The following is a 23,621-nucleotide window of genomic DNA, read 5'->3' as shown; positions in this document are numbered from 1 at the left end:
ACCGGCAACCTTCCGATTGCCAGTGCAGATCTCTAGCCTCAGAGCCACCACTCCGCCTAGTACCTTTCACATCTATCTATCTATCTATCTATCTATCTATCTATCTATCTATCTATCTATCTATCTATCTATCTATCTATCTATCTATCTATCTATCTATCTATCTATTATATAGTACCTTTCACATCTATCTATCTATCTATCTATCTATCTATCTATCTATCTATCTATCTATCTATCTATCTATCTATCTATCTATCTATCTATCTATCTATCTATCTATCTTTCTTTCTGTCTGTCTGTCTGTCTGTCTGTCTATTTTATAGTGCCTTTCACATTATCTATCTATCTATCTATCTATCTATCTATCTATCTATCTATCTATCTATCTATCTGTCTGTCTGTCTGTCTGTCTGTCTGTCTGTCTGTCTGTCTGTCTGTCTGTCTGTCTATTTTATAGTGCCTTTCACATTATCTATCTATCTATCTATCTATCTATCTATCTATCTATCTATCTATCTATCTATCTATCTATCTATCTATCTGTCTGTCTGTCTGTCTGTCTATTATATAGTGCCTTTCACATTATCTATCTATCTATCTATCTATCTATCTATCTATCTATCTATCTATCTATCTATCTATCTATCTATCTATCTATCTATCTATCTATTATATAGTGCCTTTCACATCTATCTATCTATCTATCTATCTATCTATCTATCTATCTATCTATCTATCTATCTATCTATCTAGATATTTTGGCATAGTTGTTTTAGATTAGATTAGATTAGATTGGATTAGATAGATAGATAGATAGATAGATAGATAGATAGATAGATAGATAGATAGATAGATAGATAGATAGATAGATAGATAGATAGATAGATAGATAGATAGAAATGTCCTCATCAGCTTCAATCATGTTTACATATCAAAGACAATGCTACTAATTGAAAAAATTGAGAAAATCCACAGCATAAATGGAAACTGGGATAATAATGTTTTCCAAACTCAAACTGAAAATTGGGAAACGAAACACACAGAGGGAAAAACATAAAGACAACCACAAATCAAATTAAATACACACAAATACACATCACTGGGCTGGGGAACAGCAGACCAGCTCACTTTCAATTTCAGTGACTACCTGCAGGTGGCAGCACTTGACTGACATGCTCAGTAGAGGAGTCCTGCGATTGCGAAAATAAAATAAAACAAAATAAAATAAAACATAAAAAACATGAAATATAAAGACAACAATTCAAGGAAACAAGATAACCAATTTGTAAAGCAAGCAAAAAGAATATATATATATATATATATATATATATATATATATATATATATATATATATATATATATATATATATATATATTTAAACAGACAAATAAATACAAAATTAACTGACATGTAAAATCAACACGAAAATGCAAGCAGAATAAAATAAAAAGACATTTCACATGAAGCATAATGAAAACAGACTGAACAATTCCTCATAGTTTTGCTAGCATCACATCAAATATTCATAACATGAGATTATTTCAATTACATTATTCATATTTAAATATTCACTGCATAAATAAAGCATCTCAGTGAATGAGAACAGTCATTTATTCAAATGAAGGCTTGTCATGTTTTTCTTATTTTTTGCTCTTTCTTAGCAGATACAACCAAACCCTCTTCTAATGTCACTCTCCCTACTGTTAATTTTTCCTGATGAGAATCAAACAGATTTTTGTGATTTGAGAGGATTCAAAATCACGCAAAGATTCTATCATTTTCACCCTCTGCTGTTTAACATTGGCGATCAGAGATAAAGGGGCAGAGAATTTGCCCATTGAAAGAGCCATGTGTTATAAAAAGAGAGAATGAGAAGAGTGACACAATCAGCATCAGAGGTTATGTTTTATGGAATGCAAAGCTTGCACATAAATAAATAAATAAACAGAAATTAAATCCTTCTTGCTTTTCCACTGGGCATGCGTTGTAAAACAAGTCAGATCTACCAGACAGCAGAGCAAGCAGATTTCACAAAAAGAGGCTCCTCAGGTCAAGGAGATACTGATCAGAGCAGAAAGCATTATGGGATCGTCATGACACCAGTGACAATCATTCATGCTGCTAGGGGACACTTATCTGAGCCAGCTCAGTAAACAGTTTGGCAGGTCATCCATTAAATGCTCCCTTTTGTTGTTTTGCACATTTCCAAGGTAAAAGCCAGCAGGCACCATGGCGCACTCTGTACACATCCATGAGTCTGAGCTCAACTCAGTGTGTTCCCTGTTCACTGCTCATACTGCCCTGGGCCTTCATACGAGGTTGTGGTTCTTCCACAAATTGCCATCTGCCTATCAGTTTAGCATGAAATGTACACCTGACTCATAGAGTGACCCTTTTTTATTAACCATAATTCCCTGAAGGTGTCAGTCAACTTCTGCATTAAAGAACCAAACATGAGTGCAGATCTTCTTTGTGCCCTTGATGTGTTCCCACTACACCTTCTGGATCTTTGAGGTAGACATCTCTGTACTACACAACAAGACCAAGAGGAAAACTAACCCCAAGATCTAGGTTGAACCATCATACCATCTTCCAGCCTATTAAATAACAATCATGACCCTCACCCATCACAGTTATACAGTAATAACAACAAGGCAAACGAATAGGCGGCAAGGAGACTGTCATTAATTCACTTACTCTCGTCAGGATTGGGGGCAGCCAAGATGGCACTGTGTTGCTTCTTGACCTGCTCCACATCTTCAGACAACTTCTCGATGCAACCCCGGATCTCCTCGACCTGTCAGGAGAAGAAACACCTTGTGAGATACAATCATCAACTCTTAGGCCATTTAAAACTGGGAAAAACAGCATCTACTTTTAGAAATTGCATTTATCAATCTATTATATAGTGCCTTTCATAGAAAGATAGATGTTATTTGTAGTATAGTTGGCAGGATCATAACATTAGATAGATAGATAGATAGATAGATAGATAGATAGATAGATAGATAGATAGATAGATAGATAGATAGATAGATAGATAGATAGATAGATAGATAGATAGATAGATAGATAGATCTATATGTGCAGGTAGCAGTGGAGGTGACACAAGGTTACTGATTGTTCATGAGTCTGATTGCAGTTGGGTAGAAACTGTTCCTGAACCTGAAGGTGTGCGTCTGAATGGACTTTAGTCGCTTCCCAGATGGGATGAGGGTGAAAAGTGACAGTGCAGGGTGGCTGGGGTCCCATCTGATATGGTTCACTTTCCTGAGACAGCGTGTAGTGTGGATGTCATGGATCTCAGGGAGCTGTATGCCCATGATCTGCTGTGCTGTATTCACCACACGCTGCAGAGCTCTGAACAGTTGTTGTACCAGGATGTGATGCATCTTGTCAGGATGGATTCCACAGTCCACCTGTAGAATCTGCACAGGGTTGTGGGGGACATCCAGGCCTTACTCAGTCTCCTAAGGAAGTAGAGGCGTTGTTGGGCTTTCTTGACTACTGCCGCAGTGTGACTTGATCATTTAAGGTCATTAGTGAGGGTGACTCCGAGGAACCTAAAGCTGCTGACCTGCTCCACAGCCTCACCTCTGATGTAGATGGGCCTGTGCTCTGGAAATCCACAATCATCTCCTTAGTTTTGCTAACGTTGAGGGTGAGGTTGCTGTCCTGCTCTGGTAATGGTAATACCCTGCCGCTCCAGGGCTTGGCGCTGTATCCTAATGTTGTTTCTCTTTCTCCCTCTGCAGACTAGACAATTGACATCACTTTGACCCTCGTCGTCCTGCCAGAAGTCCTCAAAGCCAGAAGGCAGCTCATGATTGGACTTGCATCTGTGAAAACATTTTAACCCTAACCTTAACCCTAAACCTAACCCTAAAATCCCCAACTAGTTATACAGGGTTCATCATTTGATACCCCAAATCTTAATGCTATTTTGTGTTATATCTTACAATAGATAGATAGATAGATAGATAGATAGATAGATAGATAGATAGATAGATAGATAGATAGATAGATAGATAGATAGATAGATAGATAGATAGATAGATAGATAGATAGATGTATATTCCACCTTGACAGCAACATCTCTAGAAATTGAATCTGGAGCCCAAATCACTTCATCAAAGTGCAGGTATCAGTGTCTGTGTTTGAAGTTCTTTTATGAGGGTAAACCCAAACACCCATGGACTGTCAATAATGCCTCAGTCCCACAGAGCAACTGGCTCCCCAGTCCTCCTCAGTCCCCACCTCTTGTGGCTCCCTCATATCTCCACCTTTAGCTATGGTGCTTTGTCCCATCTCACTGACATTCTCAGACAGCGCTGGTGGTGGATCACTGGTTCAACCTCTGTGTGTAGTAAATAATAACCAGAACCGCAGAGTGACATTTATAAAGAATGGGAGTGAAGATGGGGACATAAAGATCCCATTAGCTGTTGACTGCAGTTTGCAGGAGGTCCATGAAATGGACATATCAGGTTTCATGTTATGATCTGCCAAAGAAACTCAACAATGTGCTTGTTGTTAGCAGGCCTGAAGCCACAGAGTTCCCAATGAGCAGCTGAATTCCTGTCAGGGTCACTTTCTTATTCTTTCACTCTTGGCCTATTTCTGGTGTTCTCACACCTGATGATTTCCTCAGCTGTCTGCTTGACTAATTGATCCACCCCAAGCATGACAGCTTTCTCTTGCTCTCAGATCTCCTGCGCTAATCTTCTGGGTTGATCTTTTTCAGCCTAATAGTGTGCAGGACTCGGCCCTTAATGCTGGCCCGATAAAGATCACCTGTTTGTGACGGATATTTTGAGTTTGCCACGCTGACACACACGGGAGGTCCTGCGCCTCTACTTCTAATTCAGATCACTGGCGTGGACAGGACTGCTCTAATATTCCAGCTTATCAATGATCTGCTTCTGTTCTAGCAGGATGATTTTCTGCAGTTTTGCTATTGGTGCCATTGGATCTTTTGCTGTCCGAAAGGGATGCATTTCACCCTCTACTTTAACCTAATAGCTTGAGATGGCCAAGGAGCTATACAGACTAACACATGCCATTTCTATTCATTTTTTCCTCTCTCATATATCTGATTTGAAGGTGGTCCCTGCAATGTTTCAAACTCTTTATGCTTCTCTTGTTTACTATAAATCGTAATTAGCTTTCCTACATCACGCAGTCCATTTACTCCCACCGAGTTCATTAATGTACGATATAACTCAGCACGATCACAGGCCAAATGTTCTAACTTTCTCCTGATTATGTCAACACGTTCCTGTTTGCTCCTTAGCTCTGTAACTTGGAGTAAGAATACTCCCTGTATGGGTCATATAAGGAGACCAAAGGCATCCAGCCATAAAATGGTAAGCCCACAATGAAACTGGGCAGAGAGAGATTCCTTATTACCACTACCCAATGTCCTACAGCCTTCTACAAGTGTGACATCCATCTCTTTCCACCCAATTAATTAATTGCATCAGTTGGTGTCTCTCAAGTCCAGTAATGTGTTAACATCCTGCAATCATTCCAATCAGACTCATCCTGCCCCGGAGTTATCTGCAATCTTATACAATGACTATAAAGTGCTTGAATAGTCAGACATGCCGTCTGCTGTACTGTTAGGAAACGAGGCATGGAAACAGAATGTAGCTGACTCAGTTGCCTGCTTAACTGTTTCTTTATCACAAAATGATCCTTTAAACTTAAAGACCTACTAATGTGTTCATGGGGCGGCACATCCACCCAACAGATCCAATGTTCTGGGGTCGTACAACCCCTGTACAACAGTCACTGTCTGTGTGGAATCTGCACAGTCTCCTTGTGTCTGTGTGAGTTTTTCTTCCGGTACTGCAGTTCTTCACCCATATACCCAAAAATGTAGGGAAACTGCTGATTCTAAATTGTCCCTCTACAGGATGAGTGCCCACATCCAAAGTAAATTCCTGCTTAACCCTACCCCTATCCCCCCTGCAGTTTGGTCTTTTGTATATTGTCGTTATTTTGAAGTGGGCCAACATCATTTTCAAGTCAAGTCAAGTCAAGAGTATTTATTGTCATTTCATCCATATACAGTAGTACAGCATACAGTGAAACGAAACAACATTCCTCCAGGACCATGGTGCTACATAAAACACAGGACAACGGAAAATCTACGACACATAACATAAAGACACATAATATATAACAAGGTGCATGTGAGTCAAATGTGCAAACATGTGCAACACTTTAGAACAGAACACAGATATCAGATATCAGTCCGGTCCATGAGTGTTCAGGAGTCTGACTGCTTGGGGGATGAAACTGTTACACATTCTGGAGGTGAGGGCCCGAATGCTTCGGTACCTTTTTTCCCAATGGCAGGAGTGTAAACAGTGAATGTGAGGGGTGTGTTGGATCACTCACAATGCTGGTGGCTTTGCGGACGCAGCGTGTGGTATAAATGTTCATGATGGAGGGAAGAGAGAAACCGATGATCTTCTCAGCTGTCTTCACTATCTGTTGTAGTGCAATTTCCAAACCAGACAGTGATGCAGTTGCTCAGGATGCTCTCTATGGTTCCTCTGTAGAATGTTGTTAGAATAGCTGGTGGAAGATGGGTTTTCCTCAGCCTACGCAGAAAGCAGAGCCACTGCTGGGCTTTCTTGGCTAAAGACCTGGTGTTGTGGGACCAGGTGAGGTTCTCTGCTAGGTGGACACCCAAGAATTTGGTGCTATTGACGACTTCCACAGTTGAGCCATCAATGTTCAGTGGCAGATGGTCACTCTTAGTCTTCCTAAAGTCAACAATTATCTCCTTTGTTTTGTCTACATTCAGAGACGGGTTATTGGCTTTACACCAGTTCGTTAACCGCTGCACCTCCTCTCTGTATGCTGACTCATTGTTGTTGCTGATGAGACCCACCACAGTCGTGTCATTGGAAAATTTTATGATGTGATTAGAGCTGTGCGTTGCTGCACAGTCATGAGTTAGTAGTGTGAAGAGTAATGGACTGAGCACACAGCCTTGAGGGGCTCCAGTGCTCAGTGTGGTGGTTCTGGAGATGTTGTTTCCGATCCTGACTGACTGAGGTCTCTCAGTCAAGAAGCCCAGAATCCTGTTACGGAGGTAGGTGTTCAGTCCCAGCAGGCTCAGCTTTTCCGTCAGCTGCTGAGGAATGATCGTGTTGAATGCTGAGCTGAAGTCGATAAACAGCATTCAAACGTATGTGTCCTTATTGTCCAGGTGAGCAAGAGCCAGATGGTGAGTGGTGGCCATTGCATCATCTGTTGAACGGTTCCGGCAGTAAGCAAACTGCAGGGGATCCAGTGAGGGGGGCAGCAGGGTTTTGATGTGCCTCATGACAAGCTTCTCGAAGCACTTCATAATGAAGTTTGGGGATTTTTGGGAGTATAGCCACTGTATTAAAACCAAACTACAATTGTCTTTGTGCTCAGACAGACTATGACGACCCGTAAATGAGCTCTCTGGACACAAAGCAGTGCTGAGAGTGGCACATCACTGAGAATGTGGAGTGTTGTCTGTTTTTATTTTATTCTCATGTACTTTGCATATTCTCCTTTTTATAATATCTATTAGAAAGCTTGTTGTTCTATGGCTCTATTGTGGTCTGCAAATCTCTCTATTATAAAAGAAAATCTTGAGACGAGACTATTGGCAAGAGATTTTTTCAAGTCCCGCTCTCCTCTCATCCATTTTCAACCACGGCCATGGTCTTCTCACCTCTCATTCTTGTGAATGCTTTTGTCAGACACCGTTCCTGCGCTCTCAGCTCATATAAATTTTTTTGTGTTCCACACTTTAAGTTCCCAATAAAAGAAGACTTATTATGTCCAAATCTTATTGAAAAATCTCATCCCGAAAGGATATCAAGAGAAGAGATGAGTACACGGGCAATCCTATCACCGAGAAATGATGAAGTGAAACGAATTAACGCGAAAATTGTTGATTGGTTCATCCATCCATTCTCCAACCTGCTATATCCTAACGCAGGGTCACGGGGTCTGCTGGAGCCAATCCCAGCCAACACAGGGCGCAAGGCAGGAACAAATCCTGGGCAGGGCGGCAACCCACCACAGAACACACACACACACACACATCCACGGGACAATTTAGGATCGCAAATTCACCTAACCTGCAAGTCTTTGGACTGTGGGAGGAAACTGGAGCACCTGGAGGAAACCCACGCAGACACAAGAAGAACTTGCAAACTCCATGCAGAGAGGACCCGGGAAGCGAACCCAGGTTTCCAGGTCACCACTGTTCCGCCCATTGTTGATTGGTTACACAGCAAATTGGTTAGATGCGTATCAATAGACTATGCTGAAATAGTTGGTGGTGATGGCGTAATTTATGTCTGAGTAATGGGACAAGATTAGTTGTATTCAAAATTGGTCGAACAATTCTGACATGTAAAATTTTAACAGGCGACAAGAAACGCAATGTGGTACATCTTAACATTAGACACCAAACGAGATCTTGATTTGCCATGCATATTAAAACATTTACAGTTTCCAGTTAGAATAGCTTTTGCTATGACAATTAACAAATCACAGGGACAAACATTTGAAAAAGTCAGTTTATTTATTAGACAGAAAGAAACAATATTCACTCATGGGCAGTTATACGTTGCATTGTCACAATGAAAGTCCAAACACGGAATCAAATTTCAATGCGATATTGACGAAAAGTTAATTAAAAAAATTGTTTTTACTGAAGTTTTACAGTAAAAGTGTAAGTTTAAAAAGTATTTGTGTTTTAATTTCAAAGCCAAACAGAATGAAAACGTATAACTCAACGAATACCTGTAATGCATGATGAAACATCATTTTCTTTTCATTTATTCCGTTTTACTATTTTTTACTTTGGTTAATTACTCGCTATAATGTAAAATAGTTAGTTCTACTATGCAATGTAGCAATTCCCAGGAAAATAACAATCTGTTTAAATTGTACATCCACTTCCCCATATGCGAGTGGCAGATTCGCAAAGTGGCTAACGTATAGCGCCTGCCCAGGGGTTGGCAAGCGAAGAGAGCAGGGGTCAGAGCCTCCCTAGTCAATAAAGTAGATAACGGGCAGAGAAAGATGTCACAATAGGGGAGCACACAGTTGGAGTTACTCGTCGATGGTTGGTAAGTGACATTGGCCAAGGTGGGTCAGCCTTTACGTGTGTGGGTTACTCTCGTGGATGGAGGTGTGTTAGTCTTTCAAAGTTTAGGTTATGCTCAGGAACACAGTAAGCCTCCATATAAGCCTTAATGCAAAGTAACACTGCGGCTTCTTGAAGTGGATGTGCACTTCTCAATGAAACAGCTCAGGCAGAATCAGACCCCATTCCAGCCATTGCTTTCCTCCTGGAGGGTGAAGGGGTGCCAAAACATTACCAGTCTGTTCCTTTTCAGGCTCTGCCAGCGTGTTAATGGCCTTTCATCTCAGCCCACCTGTATTCCCCCAGGCTATCTGACCAGTCAGTTTCAAAGACTTTTATCTATGCAACAATAAGTTTCTAAAATATTATTTTTTCTAAGTATGCATTATTGTCATAATATTATTACACCATCCTTGTGTTTGCTTTTAGGTTTGTTTTTTAGGGACACCATTTTTTACTTCTCCTTTTCTTTTGTTTTTGTTTGTATTCATGAATATTAAAAAAAAAAACTTGAAATATAAAAGAACATTGTTTTTATAATTTGTGCCAAGGTTTTTATGTTTTTATGCTTTTCCTCTCTTTTTAACCCATAGATTTCAATCCTGGAGATTATGGTCTGGGTAGGCCTCAAAGCCTGATTCTCAAAGTGAAGACCAGGCTGAATTTGTGTCAAGGCCTCATTTAAGGCCTAGTTTTTTGCATTACTTACTACCGCTGTGAGACTTCAGACTTTGGTAAATGATTACACTGTCCTCCTTTATGTTGATCTTGGGGGGGCGGTGCCTCCAGGCTCAGGTGAGCAGCTCAAGGGATTGTAATTTGCTACCGTAGTTAAGGCAAATGGCTGGAGCATTGAGTGAGATTCTCATTGTTGTTGGCTTTCAGCTGGCTATTTATTTGTTTATTTTTAGGACTTTATATATTTGTTTAAAGAAATTTTTGGTCTAAGATTATATAGTTTTTTCAGTAATCTATGAGCCTTAACCATGAAAAGACCATTCTCTGCTAAGCCCATTTGTATCTACTCCAGCTGTCTGCTGCATTTTGTACAATCAGATCATCCTAAACATCAGTCCCAATTGACACACTCCACTGGCATTTCATTGTATACTAGTACTAAAATAGTACAGAACTTCCCAAATTTTCAAACAGTTATATACCAGCATTATGCGAAATTCACTTCATATCACATGGTTTACAGTTGCAACTCTAGAGACAGTCGTACTATAAGACACTCCCAGTGCAAGACACCCTTACTCGACAGCTGCCGTTATTAATGAGTCAGACAGCCCTAATCTTAACCCTAGTAAAAGGATGACTTATGAGATCAACGTGCAGGGTACACCTTCAAAATTGGCATTCTGAGAACGACAAAATGACCAGGTGGGCATATCACAAAACATCACTGATGTATAATGCGAAGGATGGATGTGTTCAATTTGATTGGCTTCTCAAAGGAGCAGAGATTTGGAGGTCTGCGTCGAGACTCTATTTCAAAACTCGCCCAAACACAGTCAAGAACAAAGGGAAGCCTAAGAACACAATTCTAGAAGAAATGAATACCACAGCAACGTGGCTGTGACAACAAGTGGTTTTAATTAGCCCTAAGGAGACTGCAGGCCTAGTGACTGTAGCACTTTAAGGCAGTAATCTAATTAGAGGCCCTGAATGCCTGAGCAGAGAAAGTACACAAAGAGTAACAAAGAAACAGAAAATGTGAAACAAAACCAAAAGAAAATCAAGTGGAATTGATGACTAACCAAAAGAAAAGGAAAAAGAGAAGTGAGGTAGTGCAGCACTTTTTACAGTCTGACATACTGGCCTGTGATCAGCCTAATCTGAAGTTTACATTTTTTCTGTAACAGTTCCAATTTGACAAATCATTTGTGCTCTGCAATCAGCCAAAGGCAAAACATTCCTACTGTGCTCATGTGTGATCATTCTGTAAAGCCCTAGTGCCAGGCAAGTCCTCCTGCTATTACTCCAATCACACCTTCTCTTAAAATCACTGCAGTCAGACACAACCTCCATTGACTTCAGCACTCACTCCAGTCAGACTCATCCTTATGTGGATTTTCCTACAATCACCTCAATCAGCCATACTGCCAGCTCACTTCTGTAATTATCTCAATTAAGCCCAGTCATTCTAATAAAATGACTTCAGTCAGATGTCTTTTCCACTAATTCCTTTCTTACTGTCTCCAGTCAGGCCTGTTGTAAAGTAAATTCTCCTGTAATTATTTAAGTCAAACAGCATGTCCACTGACTTCTTCTTCAATATTTACTTTCCGATGCGCTCTCAATACATTCAGAGATGCTGCGTTATAATCACTCGAGTCTGGCACACTTTTAGCTACGGCCTCCAAAAATCACTCCAAGTCAGACACTAAGTTTATTCTAATCTGTTGCATCTTCTTTGATTTCTCTGTTTGAGTTCATTCCTTTCTCCAGTTACACTTTTTTTTGATTTAATGCAGTCAGTGCAATCAGACATATTTTTATTGTTTCTTCTTCTTCTTTCGGCTGATCCCGTTAGGGGTTGCCACAGCGGATCATCTTCTTCCATATCTTTCTGTCCTCTGCATCTTGCTTTGTTACACCCATCACCTGCATGTCCTCTCTCACAACATCCATAAACCTTCTCTTAGGCCTTCCTCTTATCCTCTTCCCTGGTAGCTCTATCCTTAGCATCCTTCTCCCAGTATACCCAGCATCTCTCCTTTGCACATGTCCAAACCAACCTAATCTCACCTCTCTGACTTTGTCTCCCAAATGTCCAACCTGAGCTGACCCTCTAATGTCATCATTTCTAATCCTGTCCATCCTCGTCACACCCAATGCAAATCGTAACATCTTTAACTCTGCCATCTCCAGCTCTGTCTCCTGTGCCACCGTCTCCAACCCATATAACATAGCTGGTCTCACTACCGTCCTGTAGACCTTCCCTTTCACTCTTGCTGATACCCGTCTGTCAGAGATCACTCCTGACACTCTTCTCCACCCATTCCACCCTGCCTGCACGCTTTTCTTCACCTCTCTTCCACAATCCCCATTACTCTGTACTGTTGATCCCAAGTATTTAAACACATCTACCTTCGCCAACTCTATTCCCCACATCCTCACCATTCCACTGACCTCCCTCTCATTCACACACATGAATTCTGTCTTGATAGTCCTACTGGCCTTCATTCCTCTCCTCTCATATCTCCACCTCTCCAGGGTCTCCTCAACCTGCTCCCTACTATCGTTACAGATCACAATGTCATCAGCAAACATCATAGTCCACGGGGACTCCTGTCTAATCTCGTCTGTCAACCTGTCCATCACCATTGTAAAATAGAAAGGGCTCAGAGCCGATCCCTGATGTAATCCCACCTCTGTCACTCCTACCTCAGACTTCACCACTGTTACACTTCTCTTGTACATATCCTGTACAACTCTTACATACTTCTCTGCCACTCCCGACTTCCTCATACAATACTACAACTCCTCTCGAGGCACCCTGTCATATACTTTCTCCAGGTCCACAAAGACGCAGTTCAACTCCTTCTGGCCTTCTCTAAACTTCTCCATCAACATCCTCAGAACAAACATCACATCTGTGGTGCTCTTTCTTGGCATGAAACCATCCTGCTGCTCACTAATCATCACCTCACTTCTTAACCGAGCTTCCACTACTCTTTCCCATAACTTCATGCTGTGGCTCATCAATTGTATCCCCCTGTAGTTACTACAGTCCTGCACATCCCCCTTGTTCTTAAATATCAGCACCAGTACACTTCTTCTACACTTCTCAGGGATCCTCTCACTTTCCAAGATTCCATTAAACAATCTGGTTAAAAACTCCACTGCCATCTCTCCTAAACACCTCCATGATTCCACAGGTATGTCATCTGGACCAATGGCTTTTCCATTCTTCATCCTCTTCATAGCTGTCCTTACTTCCTCCTTGCTAAACTTATGTCCCCTAATTGTACACATCTACTACTAACTTTACGGAATCATTTAGGTGCACTTCCTACTAATTTCATGTCATGTCACGAGGCACTTTGTCTTTTGATTTTGTTCCTTTTGTACTCAGTACAATCAGACGCATTTCTCTTAATTTTCTGAAATCACTCCGATCAGACATATTTTGTGCTAATGTCTTATAATTACTCCAAACAGGCATTTTTTCTTAACAGTGTTCTGTAATCAGAACTGTCAGACACATTTTCTGTAGATTCTTGTAGATATTTCATTCAGATACTTTTTTTTTTGTTTCTCTGTAATCACTCCAATCAGACACATTTTTCTATTGATTCCCCAAAATCATTAAATGAAATGAGTGTTCTGCTGCTCTCTGTAATCGTGTCAAACGCTGTATCTGCTCATTTTTTGTAAATGGTATAATAACACAATGCTTCTACTCAATTTCTGCAATTAACATAATCAGACATATTGTTACTAAAGTTCTGTAAGAAGTACAATCAGGCCTACAATATTCTCTGCCAATTTTTGGAAATCTCCACAATGAGATGCATTTGCCTCTGATATCCTGTAATCACTTGACACATTTGATTTATAAATATTCTATTGTCACTCAAACTAATATCCTACATTCACTCCAATCAGACATTTATTTCCTACTGAGGATCTGTAATCAGTGCAGTCAGACACATTTTCTGTGGATTCTTGTAATAATTCCACACAGACACTTGTTTCCCTATAATAACTCCAATCAGACACTGATTTTCTGAAATCTTTAAATTAAACACATTTTCTTCTGCTATCCCCTTAACCATGCCTGATATTTTTTCTGCTGATTTTCTGTAAATGGTATAATAAAACATATTTCTACTAATGTTCTGTAATAAGTAAAATCAAACATACTACACTTTCTATTTATGTTTCGACATTAGTACAATCAGACATAGCTTCTGCTAATTTTCTATAATTAGTAAAAACAGTATGCAATATCTGCGTTGGGCTGGCGCCCTGCCCATGGTTTGTTTCCTGCCTTGCGCCCTGTGTTGGCTGGGATTGGCTCCAGCAGACCCCCGTGACCCTGTAGTTAGGATATAGCGGGTTGGATAATGGATGGATGGATGGAGTATACAGTATTTTCTACCCATTTCCAGAAATCTTTGCAATCAGATGCATTTTTGTCAAATATCCTATAATCAACATTTTTTTAGAAATATTCTATAGTCACTCTAAATGATACCGTATAATCCCTCCAATCAAACACTTTGCCTACTACTATTCTGTAATCGGAGCAGTCAGACACATTTTCCAAAGATTTTTGCACTATCAGACAACTTTCCTCTTTAGATTCGTTTTTCTAATTAATTTCTCACAATCCGACATACATTTTCAACTGATTTCCTACAAACATATAAATATTCTTTTTGTACTAATTTAATACAATCAGTATAATCAGACACATCTTACAATAATTCTGGAAATCTTTCCAGCAGAATACATTTTCTTGTGATATCCTACAATCTCTGTAATCACACACTACAGTACTAATGTTCTACTAATGTTATTCTAACTAATACCCCATAATAACTTCATATATTTCTTACTAATTTTGTGTAATCAGTACTCTTATGGTCAAGACAGGGTTCCACCCATAGTTCCTGTTTCAATTCTTTTTTTTTTGTTCTTTTCATTAATGTTCATTGATTTCAATTATATTTTTGCAAAATTGTTCTGTTAATTTATTATTTGCATAATTATATAATTTCTCTTACTTTTATTTCATTGAAATATATAGTTTCTAGGTGTGTTTTTTTTTGCGATTCCCATATATTCCATGTATTTTCTCCGTGGATTCCCCAAGAGGCTGGGCCACTCGTCCATCACCATTAAGAGACCGCCCCTAACCCTATAAAAGGAAGCTGGGAAGTGAAGTCCGGGTGGTTCATTTTGAATGTGCTGTAGTGGAGTTTGGTCATCTTTGTGGATATCGCTTTCTTCATTTTTTATTGCTCTGGTTCTTAGATTATTCTCGTAGGTTTTGATATTCGGATTTCTTATAGACAAGTCCTTCTTTGTTTATTTTTTGTTCTTTAACACTTTTGTTGTTTTTTTTTTTAGCTTTTCATTCAATAAATCCTCCTTTACAACAATTTTTCCTCACGGATTAAGAAAATATATCAAATTAAAATCAGAGATTCCTTGTGGCCTGTCGCAATACAAGCCAGGGGTTAAAAGTGATCCTCTCCTTTGTGGGAAATTTTGAGTGTGTTTTAGGACTTTTTTTTTGGGAAATTACTTTGGTCCTTTCAGCGAGAAGCCTATTTTTGCTCAGTGTAGGCCAAAGGCAACCACTGAAGTGAAAGTTCAGCTGCCTTTTGGTGCTCCTCCTCTGAGCAAGCTGGTGCGATTCTGGGTTACTACCTTGGGTGTTTTTCGAAAGGCAACTTGTGAGATTACATCACAACAAGAACAGTCAAATACATGCCCCATAGGTTCTTGAAATGATCCCGTCAGACCTGTACCATCTTCTATTTTCGGTTTTGTTTCCCACAAATTACTCCAATCAGAAGTAATTTACATCTTGCCTGAAGAAGGGGCCTGAGTTGCCTCGAAAGCTTACATATTGTAATCTTTTTAGTTAGCCAATAAAAGGTGTCATTTTGCTTGGCTTTTCTCTACATTCATAATGGCTAACACGGTACAACACCCTAGTACCCCAATCAGAAGATCATTTTTGCTTTTGAACTTTCCAGTCTGACTCACACTTTCTACTGAAATCTTCTAATCACTGCAATCACGCACACTTTTTTGTACATATATATACTAATATGTGACCAGCACTCCCAGTCACTTTATTATTAACTGGACAGTCTGATATATTTTTAATAGATTCTTGTAATTATCCCCATCAGACCCTTTTCTTTTTATAGCTTTCCCCTAAATCACTCCATTTAAACACACACTGTCTGCAGATTCCCTGTAATCACTCCACCTAGACACATTTTCGAGTGAGCTCGGTCATAGCCTTTGAAATTGTCATTTTGTCAAGTCTCTAGTGGCCCAAGAGCTCTGTCCTTAGGTCACCTAGCCACATGTGTTCCCCACGGCACCTGCTGTAATTTGTATGACCTGTCAAGGTCAATTTGTCAAGTTCATCTTGGACACTGATTCGTGTTAAGGTGGTCTGGCAGACATGGCACCAAATGACTGGAGCCCTGTGTGATCGGAAAATGCCCACATGCCTCAAGGTGAACGTTTATAAGACTGTTACCCACCTGTTGTCCCATACAGCACAGAATGTTTGATTGCTGCCACCAGCCACGAGCAAGTGCCACACATTATGGAAGTGACAATGCCGTTTTGGACACTTGGACTCACAAAATAGGACCATATCACAAACAACAATGTCTGTAGGATTGATGATAAGATTCAGGAAGCCTGCCAGTAATGGCCATGTTATCCAAAACGAAGACCACTCAATGGCAACGACCGACCATCATCTCAGCTCACAAGGTAAATGACCATGTGGACACTGTAAGAAGAAACGGCCTGATAGATTGAAGGATGACATGCACCAAATTAAAGCCATCTTGGAAGATCGAGGGAAATGGGGAGAGACTGGCAAGTTGGTGGACCCTGTGCTAGCGCGGGACAAATGCTAAGGAAGAAGAAGAAGACCTTCCCCTCATTTGCGTCTTTCACCAACATGTGATAATAGATAAAGCTTTTCTCTCTTCATGTCACCTCCCTTAACCTTGTGGCCAGTACCCTTGTCCCTTCTGCAGTGTCCTTCATTGGCTTAACCTTCTCCTGCCTCGTCCCACCTTGCGCCCGGACTGCTCCCCGCCCCTGGATTGCCTGCAGTCCTGCCGCCTGACGGACTTTTAGCCTTTTCTCTGATGAATGTGACAGATGCAGGGCCGCGTGGTGCAGGGCCTATCGATTGATGGCTCTTGATCAATCTTTTCCGGGAGAGCTAGAGAGCTATTAATGATGGGTGCTGCCTGCAGAAGCAGACAGGATGATGGAGGGCAACAGGAGGGAGTGACGCGTGCCATTCTGGCCCTGCAGTGTGCTATCAGCACCGGACCAGAGCCTCACTCTTCTGTCACCTCTCATTGGCTTTGTGTCTGAGCCTCTGTGGAGGGCGGCTGATGGAGGAATGAACCCTTAGATAGGAAAAGAGATCCACTAGCAAGAATCCGAGGCTTTGTCTTCCTATTTTATACAACCAGTCAAGCCGCGGGAATGATAACAAGAAAAAATGATAACATAAAGACGTACCAGAAATGGACATATGGCAACCTGCAAAAAACGTGAGAGATACCTAGTGTTGTTTGTGTCAAAGTTGGAAAATGAGCAGATAACCTTCAAACTCCTTGGTCAGCAGAGTGGAGTCACTTCCAATACGAATAAGAAATAAAAATTGGCAGAATCATCCAGAATTCCCCAGCTGGCTTTGTGAGTGCTCCGCATGACGTCAGTCAGACTGGCAGCGTTACAACAAGCTGCCTTGGTGAGTGCAAAGCGACCCGATCTTTGAGATTTTCATTTTTTTTGCAGTGTATGCTTTGGCCGGTTGGGTCTATAGGTCAAGTCAAATAAAATGGGTGGATGGCCAATCTCCACCTGTCCAATGAGCATGAAGTACCGTGAAGAACAACAGTGGCCGGCAGTGGATCAGCGTCACTGTGGACTTGGAAGGCTCTCCCTGAGTCTACGCAGACTTCCTCTGGGGTCTCCAGGTGTCTCTCGGAGACATTAATCAGTTTACCCCACCATGAGCTGGCATCCCACCCCTTTTGAAATCCTGTAAAGGAGATGTGGGTTCAGGAAGTTGATGTTTGCTCCTATTTCCAGTTTGTGTGGGTTTTCTGATTGATGGCCTTGGACCTGTCAGAGTTGTTCCCTGTTGTTCTTGGCTTGTAGATCATCAGATACCCAAAATGCTTCTCAGGTTCGTTTCTTTTAAATAAAAGCCATAGCCTACACTCTCTTTCGCCTCGCCAACATTTTCTGGACTGACCACCCAACAGAAATATTCCAAGAAGGACCTTAGCATGTGGAGCTGACCATCCCTGCCCTTTTGGGTATCCCTAGTTAACCAATCAGTGTCTCCTGTCCCCTAGTTTTTCTTATCTGCTTCGTAATCGATGGATGTGTGCCCACTTTGAATTTTTGGCTCTGTATCCCGTCTTTCGATCGACTTCTTGTTTTTTTTTTTAATCACGTCTCTGCAATCCTTTCAAGTTGGAATTTGGCTGTCGACAGAATCTGTCCGGTTCTTAACAGTTCTCTTGACATTCTCATTACCAGCTTGTGACATGTTTAAGGGAACGCAATGAATATCAATGAGCCTCATTACTCAGAGGTTTTGAAAGATGACAGCGGCAGCAGTGGAGCCTGACTGAGCCGAGCTGCCACCACCCTGTGACCAACCGGTGGCATTAAGCCGGAGCAGAAGGAATCACCTTCTAATCCGTACCCTCCAAATCTGACTGGAATTCTGTCTGACGGACACGAGGGGGGTCCGCTGGGATGAAAATATCTCCTCCCTGCTTCTTACCTTTATGATATCTCTTTGTCACTGGACAGAGCTCCTTAATTCATGATGGAGGTCTATCTGCGGTGGCAGGTGCTCTATCAAAATATGCAAAGTCGGAGAGGATGGCAGTTTATTAAAGGCTCAGGTTCAATTCCCAAACAGCTCACCATCTCTGCGGACTTCCCAAGTTCTCCTTGTGCCTGTGAGGGTCCTGGTAAACACCAACATCCAGGCCTTTAATGACCTCTTGGGCACAGCCATCAGAAGTGTGTCTGTCTGCGGAGAGAGTGTCGACCTCGTCGAGAGGTTTACTTACCTCGGCAGTGACATTCATGTCTCTGGTGACTCTTTCTATGAAGTCAGTAGACGGATTGGGAGAGCATTGGGAGTCATGAGGTCACTGGTAAGGGGTGTGTGGCACTCCTGATATCTATGCAAAAGGACAAAGGTCCAAGTCTTTAGAGTCCTGGTGCTTCCTGTCTTGCTATATGGTTGTGAGACATGGACGCTATCCAGTGACCTGAGATGAAGACTGGACTCCTTTGGTACTGTGTCTCTTCAGAGAATCCTTGGGTCCCACTGGTTTGACTTTGTGTTGCTCATGGAGTCCCGAATGAGGCACATGACCTGCATTGTGAGGGAGCGTCCGTTACGGCACTACGGCCATGTGGCGCGTTTCCCCGAGGGTGACCCAGCTCGTAAGATCCTCATTGTTGGGGACCCGAGTGGCTGGACCAGGCCAAGAGGTTGTCCACATAACACCTGGCTGCGACAGATAGAGGGTCATTTCCGGAGGGTGGGACTGGACCGCGTGTCTGCCTGGGGGGTTGCCAACCGGGATCCTGAGTTGTTCTGTCGTGTAGTGGGTGCGGCAACGCACTGTACCAGTGCATGCTCCCCAACTTGACTTGACTTGAATGAGGGTGCCCTGCTATGAACTGGCATCCCATCCAGAGCTGCTTTATGCTTTGCACCTGATAGGCTTCACTAACCCTAGAATGGAGAAGAAGGTTCTGGAAATGGATGCATGCACTTATTCTCAAGTCTGTGTGGGGTTTTAAATTATTTTAGATTAGATTAGGGTTCAAAAATCCCTTTGGGAAATGGAGACTTTTCATGCTGTCTCTGTGTCTGTGTGACATTTCTCCAGGGTCTCAGTGTCATGCAGGTTACCTGTACCTGAACCCACTCTACATATTATGGAGTCACAGGAAGTTGGAGTGTAAGATAGAAGTCACGTCTGGACTGGATACCACTGGAGGGCTCACAACTGTAAACTCGCATTCATTCGTCCATCCATCCGTCCTTGAGTCTGCTCGGCTCATTTCAACATCATATCCCAGTAGTCCAAGGTGCAAAGTCAGAGCCAATCCTTGGCCGGGCAGCAGACCACTCACTGATACTGGATAAGTGTAGAGCGGTGTTTCTTAAACATTTTTTTTTATTTTTTCCTACGACCCAATCTTGCCCTTCTTTGTGTCTTCGAGATCCATTCCATGAGGATCGGCATAGCAGGGTGGGATTCCCCCCATTGGAGAATCAATGCCGACCAACATAGCGGAGCAGTGTCAATTGCTAAATCAACCTGTGGTGACCCACGTTAACACACGAGCCATTCTGGTTGACTAGTGACTCTATGGGACCCAATGGCAGCAACCTGTGGCCCAAAATGAAAAGATCCATTAGAAATGTGTTTGGGATATTGGAAGCATAAATGGCCAAGGTCCGGCTTACTTGTCTGAACTTATCATGACTTACAAACCAGAGTGCACATTAAGATCTTAAGATGCTGGTCTGCTTATGATTCTAAGGATTAATAAAATAACAATGGGAGGTCGAGCTTTTAGTTACAGGGCCCCTAAATTGTGGAATGGTCTGCCCCTTCGGTCACAACTTTTAAATCCCGGCTGAAGACTCACTACTTCAGTTTAGCACACCCTGAGTAGAGCTGCTGATTAACTGTGCAGACTGCATCTCTGTTGTTAGTCATTAGCACTAAAACACAAGTAAAATGATAGTTAGAATTTGTTACTAACCCTCACCTATTCTGTTTCTCTTCTCGGTACTCAAATGTGGCACTTGGTGCCACGGCCCACCTGCCAAGTTGTTTTGCCTGCCTATGGCAAAGTCATCTCTGATGGAGGATCGCAGGAACAGTCGGTAGAGGGGTCCTTTCATCAGATTGGCTGGCCCAGTGCTGACTCAACTGTGGACTGGCCAATAGGGGGAGGCAGCTTGATGGCTGAGGTCTGCGGGACTCTGAACAAATCCAAATCATATTAAGTGATATCATTTACTGTTCAATTCTGCTCTTTATTAGTAATATTTCTATCGCACTATTATATTGTATTGAGGATTACTTGTGTTTTGTATTGACCTTGTTTTTTTGACACCCACTGCACACCCAACTTACCTGATAAGGGGTCTCTCTATGAACTGACCTTTCCCAAAGTTTTCTCCATTTTTTTTTTCCCTACGAGGGTTTTTTGGGAGTTTTTCCTCATCTTCTTAGGGAGTCGAGGCTGGGGGGCTGTCAAAAGGCAGGGCCTGTTAAAGCCCATTGTGGCACTTCTTGTGTGATTTTAGGCTACTTAAAAATAAATTGTATTGTATTGTTTTCCCCTGCAGGTTGGAGGGCCTACTTGCAGGGCTGGATGCAGATTAACGCCATACCCAGGACGGGAATGTTACTTGCTTTTAATAAATTTAATAAAATGTTAAAAATAAAAACAAAAGAAATCATTGTGCCCTTTAAAAATGAATCCAAATATCCACCCTAATAAAAGGTTAAGTGCCTGTGTGTCTGTCTGTATGTCCGTCCAGTTGCTATGTCTGTCATTATAAAAGATGGCTCATCACAAACACTTCTTGGGTGATTCAATACTACACATATAACAGAGACATAATCATTGCATGGTACACTGCAGACATACATACTGAGGTCTGCGTCGATCACTTAGATTTACACGGGTAGCACAGCTAGTCTTTTATATATCCTCTTTCAGACAGCAAAGAAGTCAGCTGGCTCGGGCACCATGACCTCGTATGTCGCCCACAGTAAATCACAGGTCCTACCCAGCCTCCAGCTCCATAGTACGCCTTAGGAAGAGTGTCCAGTAGGCAAACATCCATCCATCCGTCGTCTAAACTTTGTAGTCAGTTCAGGGTGAGAGATATAGCCAACTTGATGATTAGGGGTCCAGAATGGACAAGGTCGTGATTGGCAATTTAGCCAGGACATCAGAATAAAACCTGCAAAGACGCCCAGGGATTTTTAATGGCTACAGAGAGTCAGAACTTTGTTTTGTGTACAACTCACCTAATGGATGGCTCCATATTTAGAGCACAGTGTGCCCACACATAGACCACAGGGTAAGTGCCCCCTGCTGGCCTCACCCGGCATCTCTTCCAGCAGCAACCTCAGCTTTTCCTAGATGGTCTCCCATCCAAGTACTGCCCAGGCCTGAACAGGCTTAGCTTCAGGTGGATGACCTCTTCTGAAGCACAGGTTGGTACGGCTGCTGACGAATGAAGTGCACCCCTCACAGCGTTCAGCATTTAGCTCAGTTTGCAAAGCGTTTGCCTCACCACAGTGTGCACTTTCAAACTGAGGGGCTTTGTGGGTCGAGTCTGCAGCAATTCAAGTGCCTCAATGCTCCTCTTAAGCTGTTAAGTAACCATTTGAATTTAACTTTTGTTCATTTTCAGTTATTATTTTTCATGTTTTTTATGTTATTTCTGCTAGTTTCATTTGTTGTTTGTGTTCTGTCCCCTTAAATGTGCCTCCATTCCCTGTGCTTTGTGGGTGGGGCCCCAGAAGGTGGAGTGACACTGATATCATGAGTGCTGGCTCCTCCTTCTGTCTATTTAAGTCCAATCAGAAGTGACACCCCTAGCGGTCTTAGAGTATTTAGGTTGTTTGGAGTCATTTGTAAGTACGTGGGTTAATAACGACCAAAATAACGTTGTTGTGATAACGATATAATGAATAACGATGGAGCAATACAATAAATTAAATCGAATAGCATCAAGATGTCATCGTAAGTGGTTGTATTACAATATTAATATTGTTCTTAAGGTGTTATTGTTACTGTATTTCAATAATTATTTCTAATTTATGTGATGAACTATGTTAATGTTAGGTTAGCTTAGGGTACATTACGTCAGGTCAGGTGTATACTTGACGTATCATTGGGACGAAAATGACACGGAATGTAGCAATGCAGATGTGAAGAAAATGACATCACACACATCGCCCCCCCCCCAAAGTCCCCTTTAAATGATGAAATCAACTAACTACTCAATGGTCGGAGCTTTTAGGCCATCATTAAGGGAGAACATCGATTTCTGCTCTGTTCTTGGATTGCATTTCTAGGACTTGCTTGCTTGGACTGCCTTTTAGGCAACTCTTTTGAGCACTCTTACTATATTCTTTTTTCTTTTGATCAATAAATCTTCCATTGATAAAGATTCTTGGATTGCAGTTTTGACCACATGCCAGTGGTTTGCGGTCATCCACCTTCTTGTGGGCCATTCTGATACATTTCTGAAACTTTTTCCTGGACAGGCTAATAAAAGTCCTGGACTGGCTTTTGTGGAGCATTTTGGAGGCCTCACACCCATTTTCATCATTTTTGGGACCCCTTAGCACAACTCTAACAGTGTGAGCTCAGGCAGCCAGAATGAATTGTAGTCTTTAATTTTGCAAACAAGAAAATGTAAGAAATAACAGCTTGTGCCCGGCTTCATTGCATGGGTACAGTAAGCAGAAAGTGGGTTTGAAACTGATATAACTTCAGCTGCTCCATGGAAAACTTTTTTTACTCTTAACTTTAAAATATTGCATTAGCAGAATAAAATGTCAAACAAGAAAGTAAAAAGAGAAGGAGAATCAGAAAGAGAGAGAGAGAGAAAACTGCCAAGATGTCTGCCACACTACAGTCATGTGCAGCCT

At 41.7% G+C, this 23,621-nt stretch overlaps 1 protein-coding gene across 1 annotated transcript in view; it reads right to left on the bottom strand.

The window, feature by feature from the left end:
* Positions 1-23,621, bottom strand: part of LOC114643069 (syntaxin-1B) — a 182,834-nt gene that overhangs the window by 41,860 nt on the left and 117,353 nt on the right. Inside the window, 1 exon segment of the mRNA XM_028791771.2 lies at positions 2,703-2,802. Coding sequence (XP_028647604.1) covers positions 2,703-2,802 — 100 coding nt within the window.

The sequence above is a fragment of the Erpetoichthys calabaricus genome, chromosome 12, assembly GCF_900747795.2.
Source record: "Erpetoichthys calabaricus chromosome 12, fErpCal1.3, whole genome shotgun sequence".
Lineage (NCBI taxonomy): Eukaryota > Metazoa > Chordata > Cladistia > Polypteriformes > Polypteridae > Erpetoichthys > Erpetoichthys calabaricus.
The sequence above is the reverse complement of the archived record's forward strand: the minus strand, read 5'-3'. Positions and strand labels throughout refer to the sequence as shown.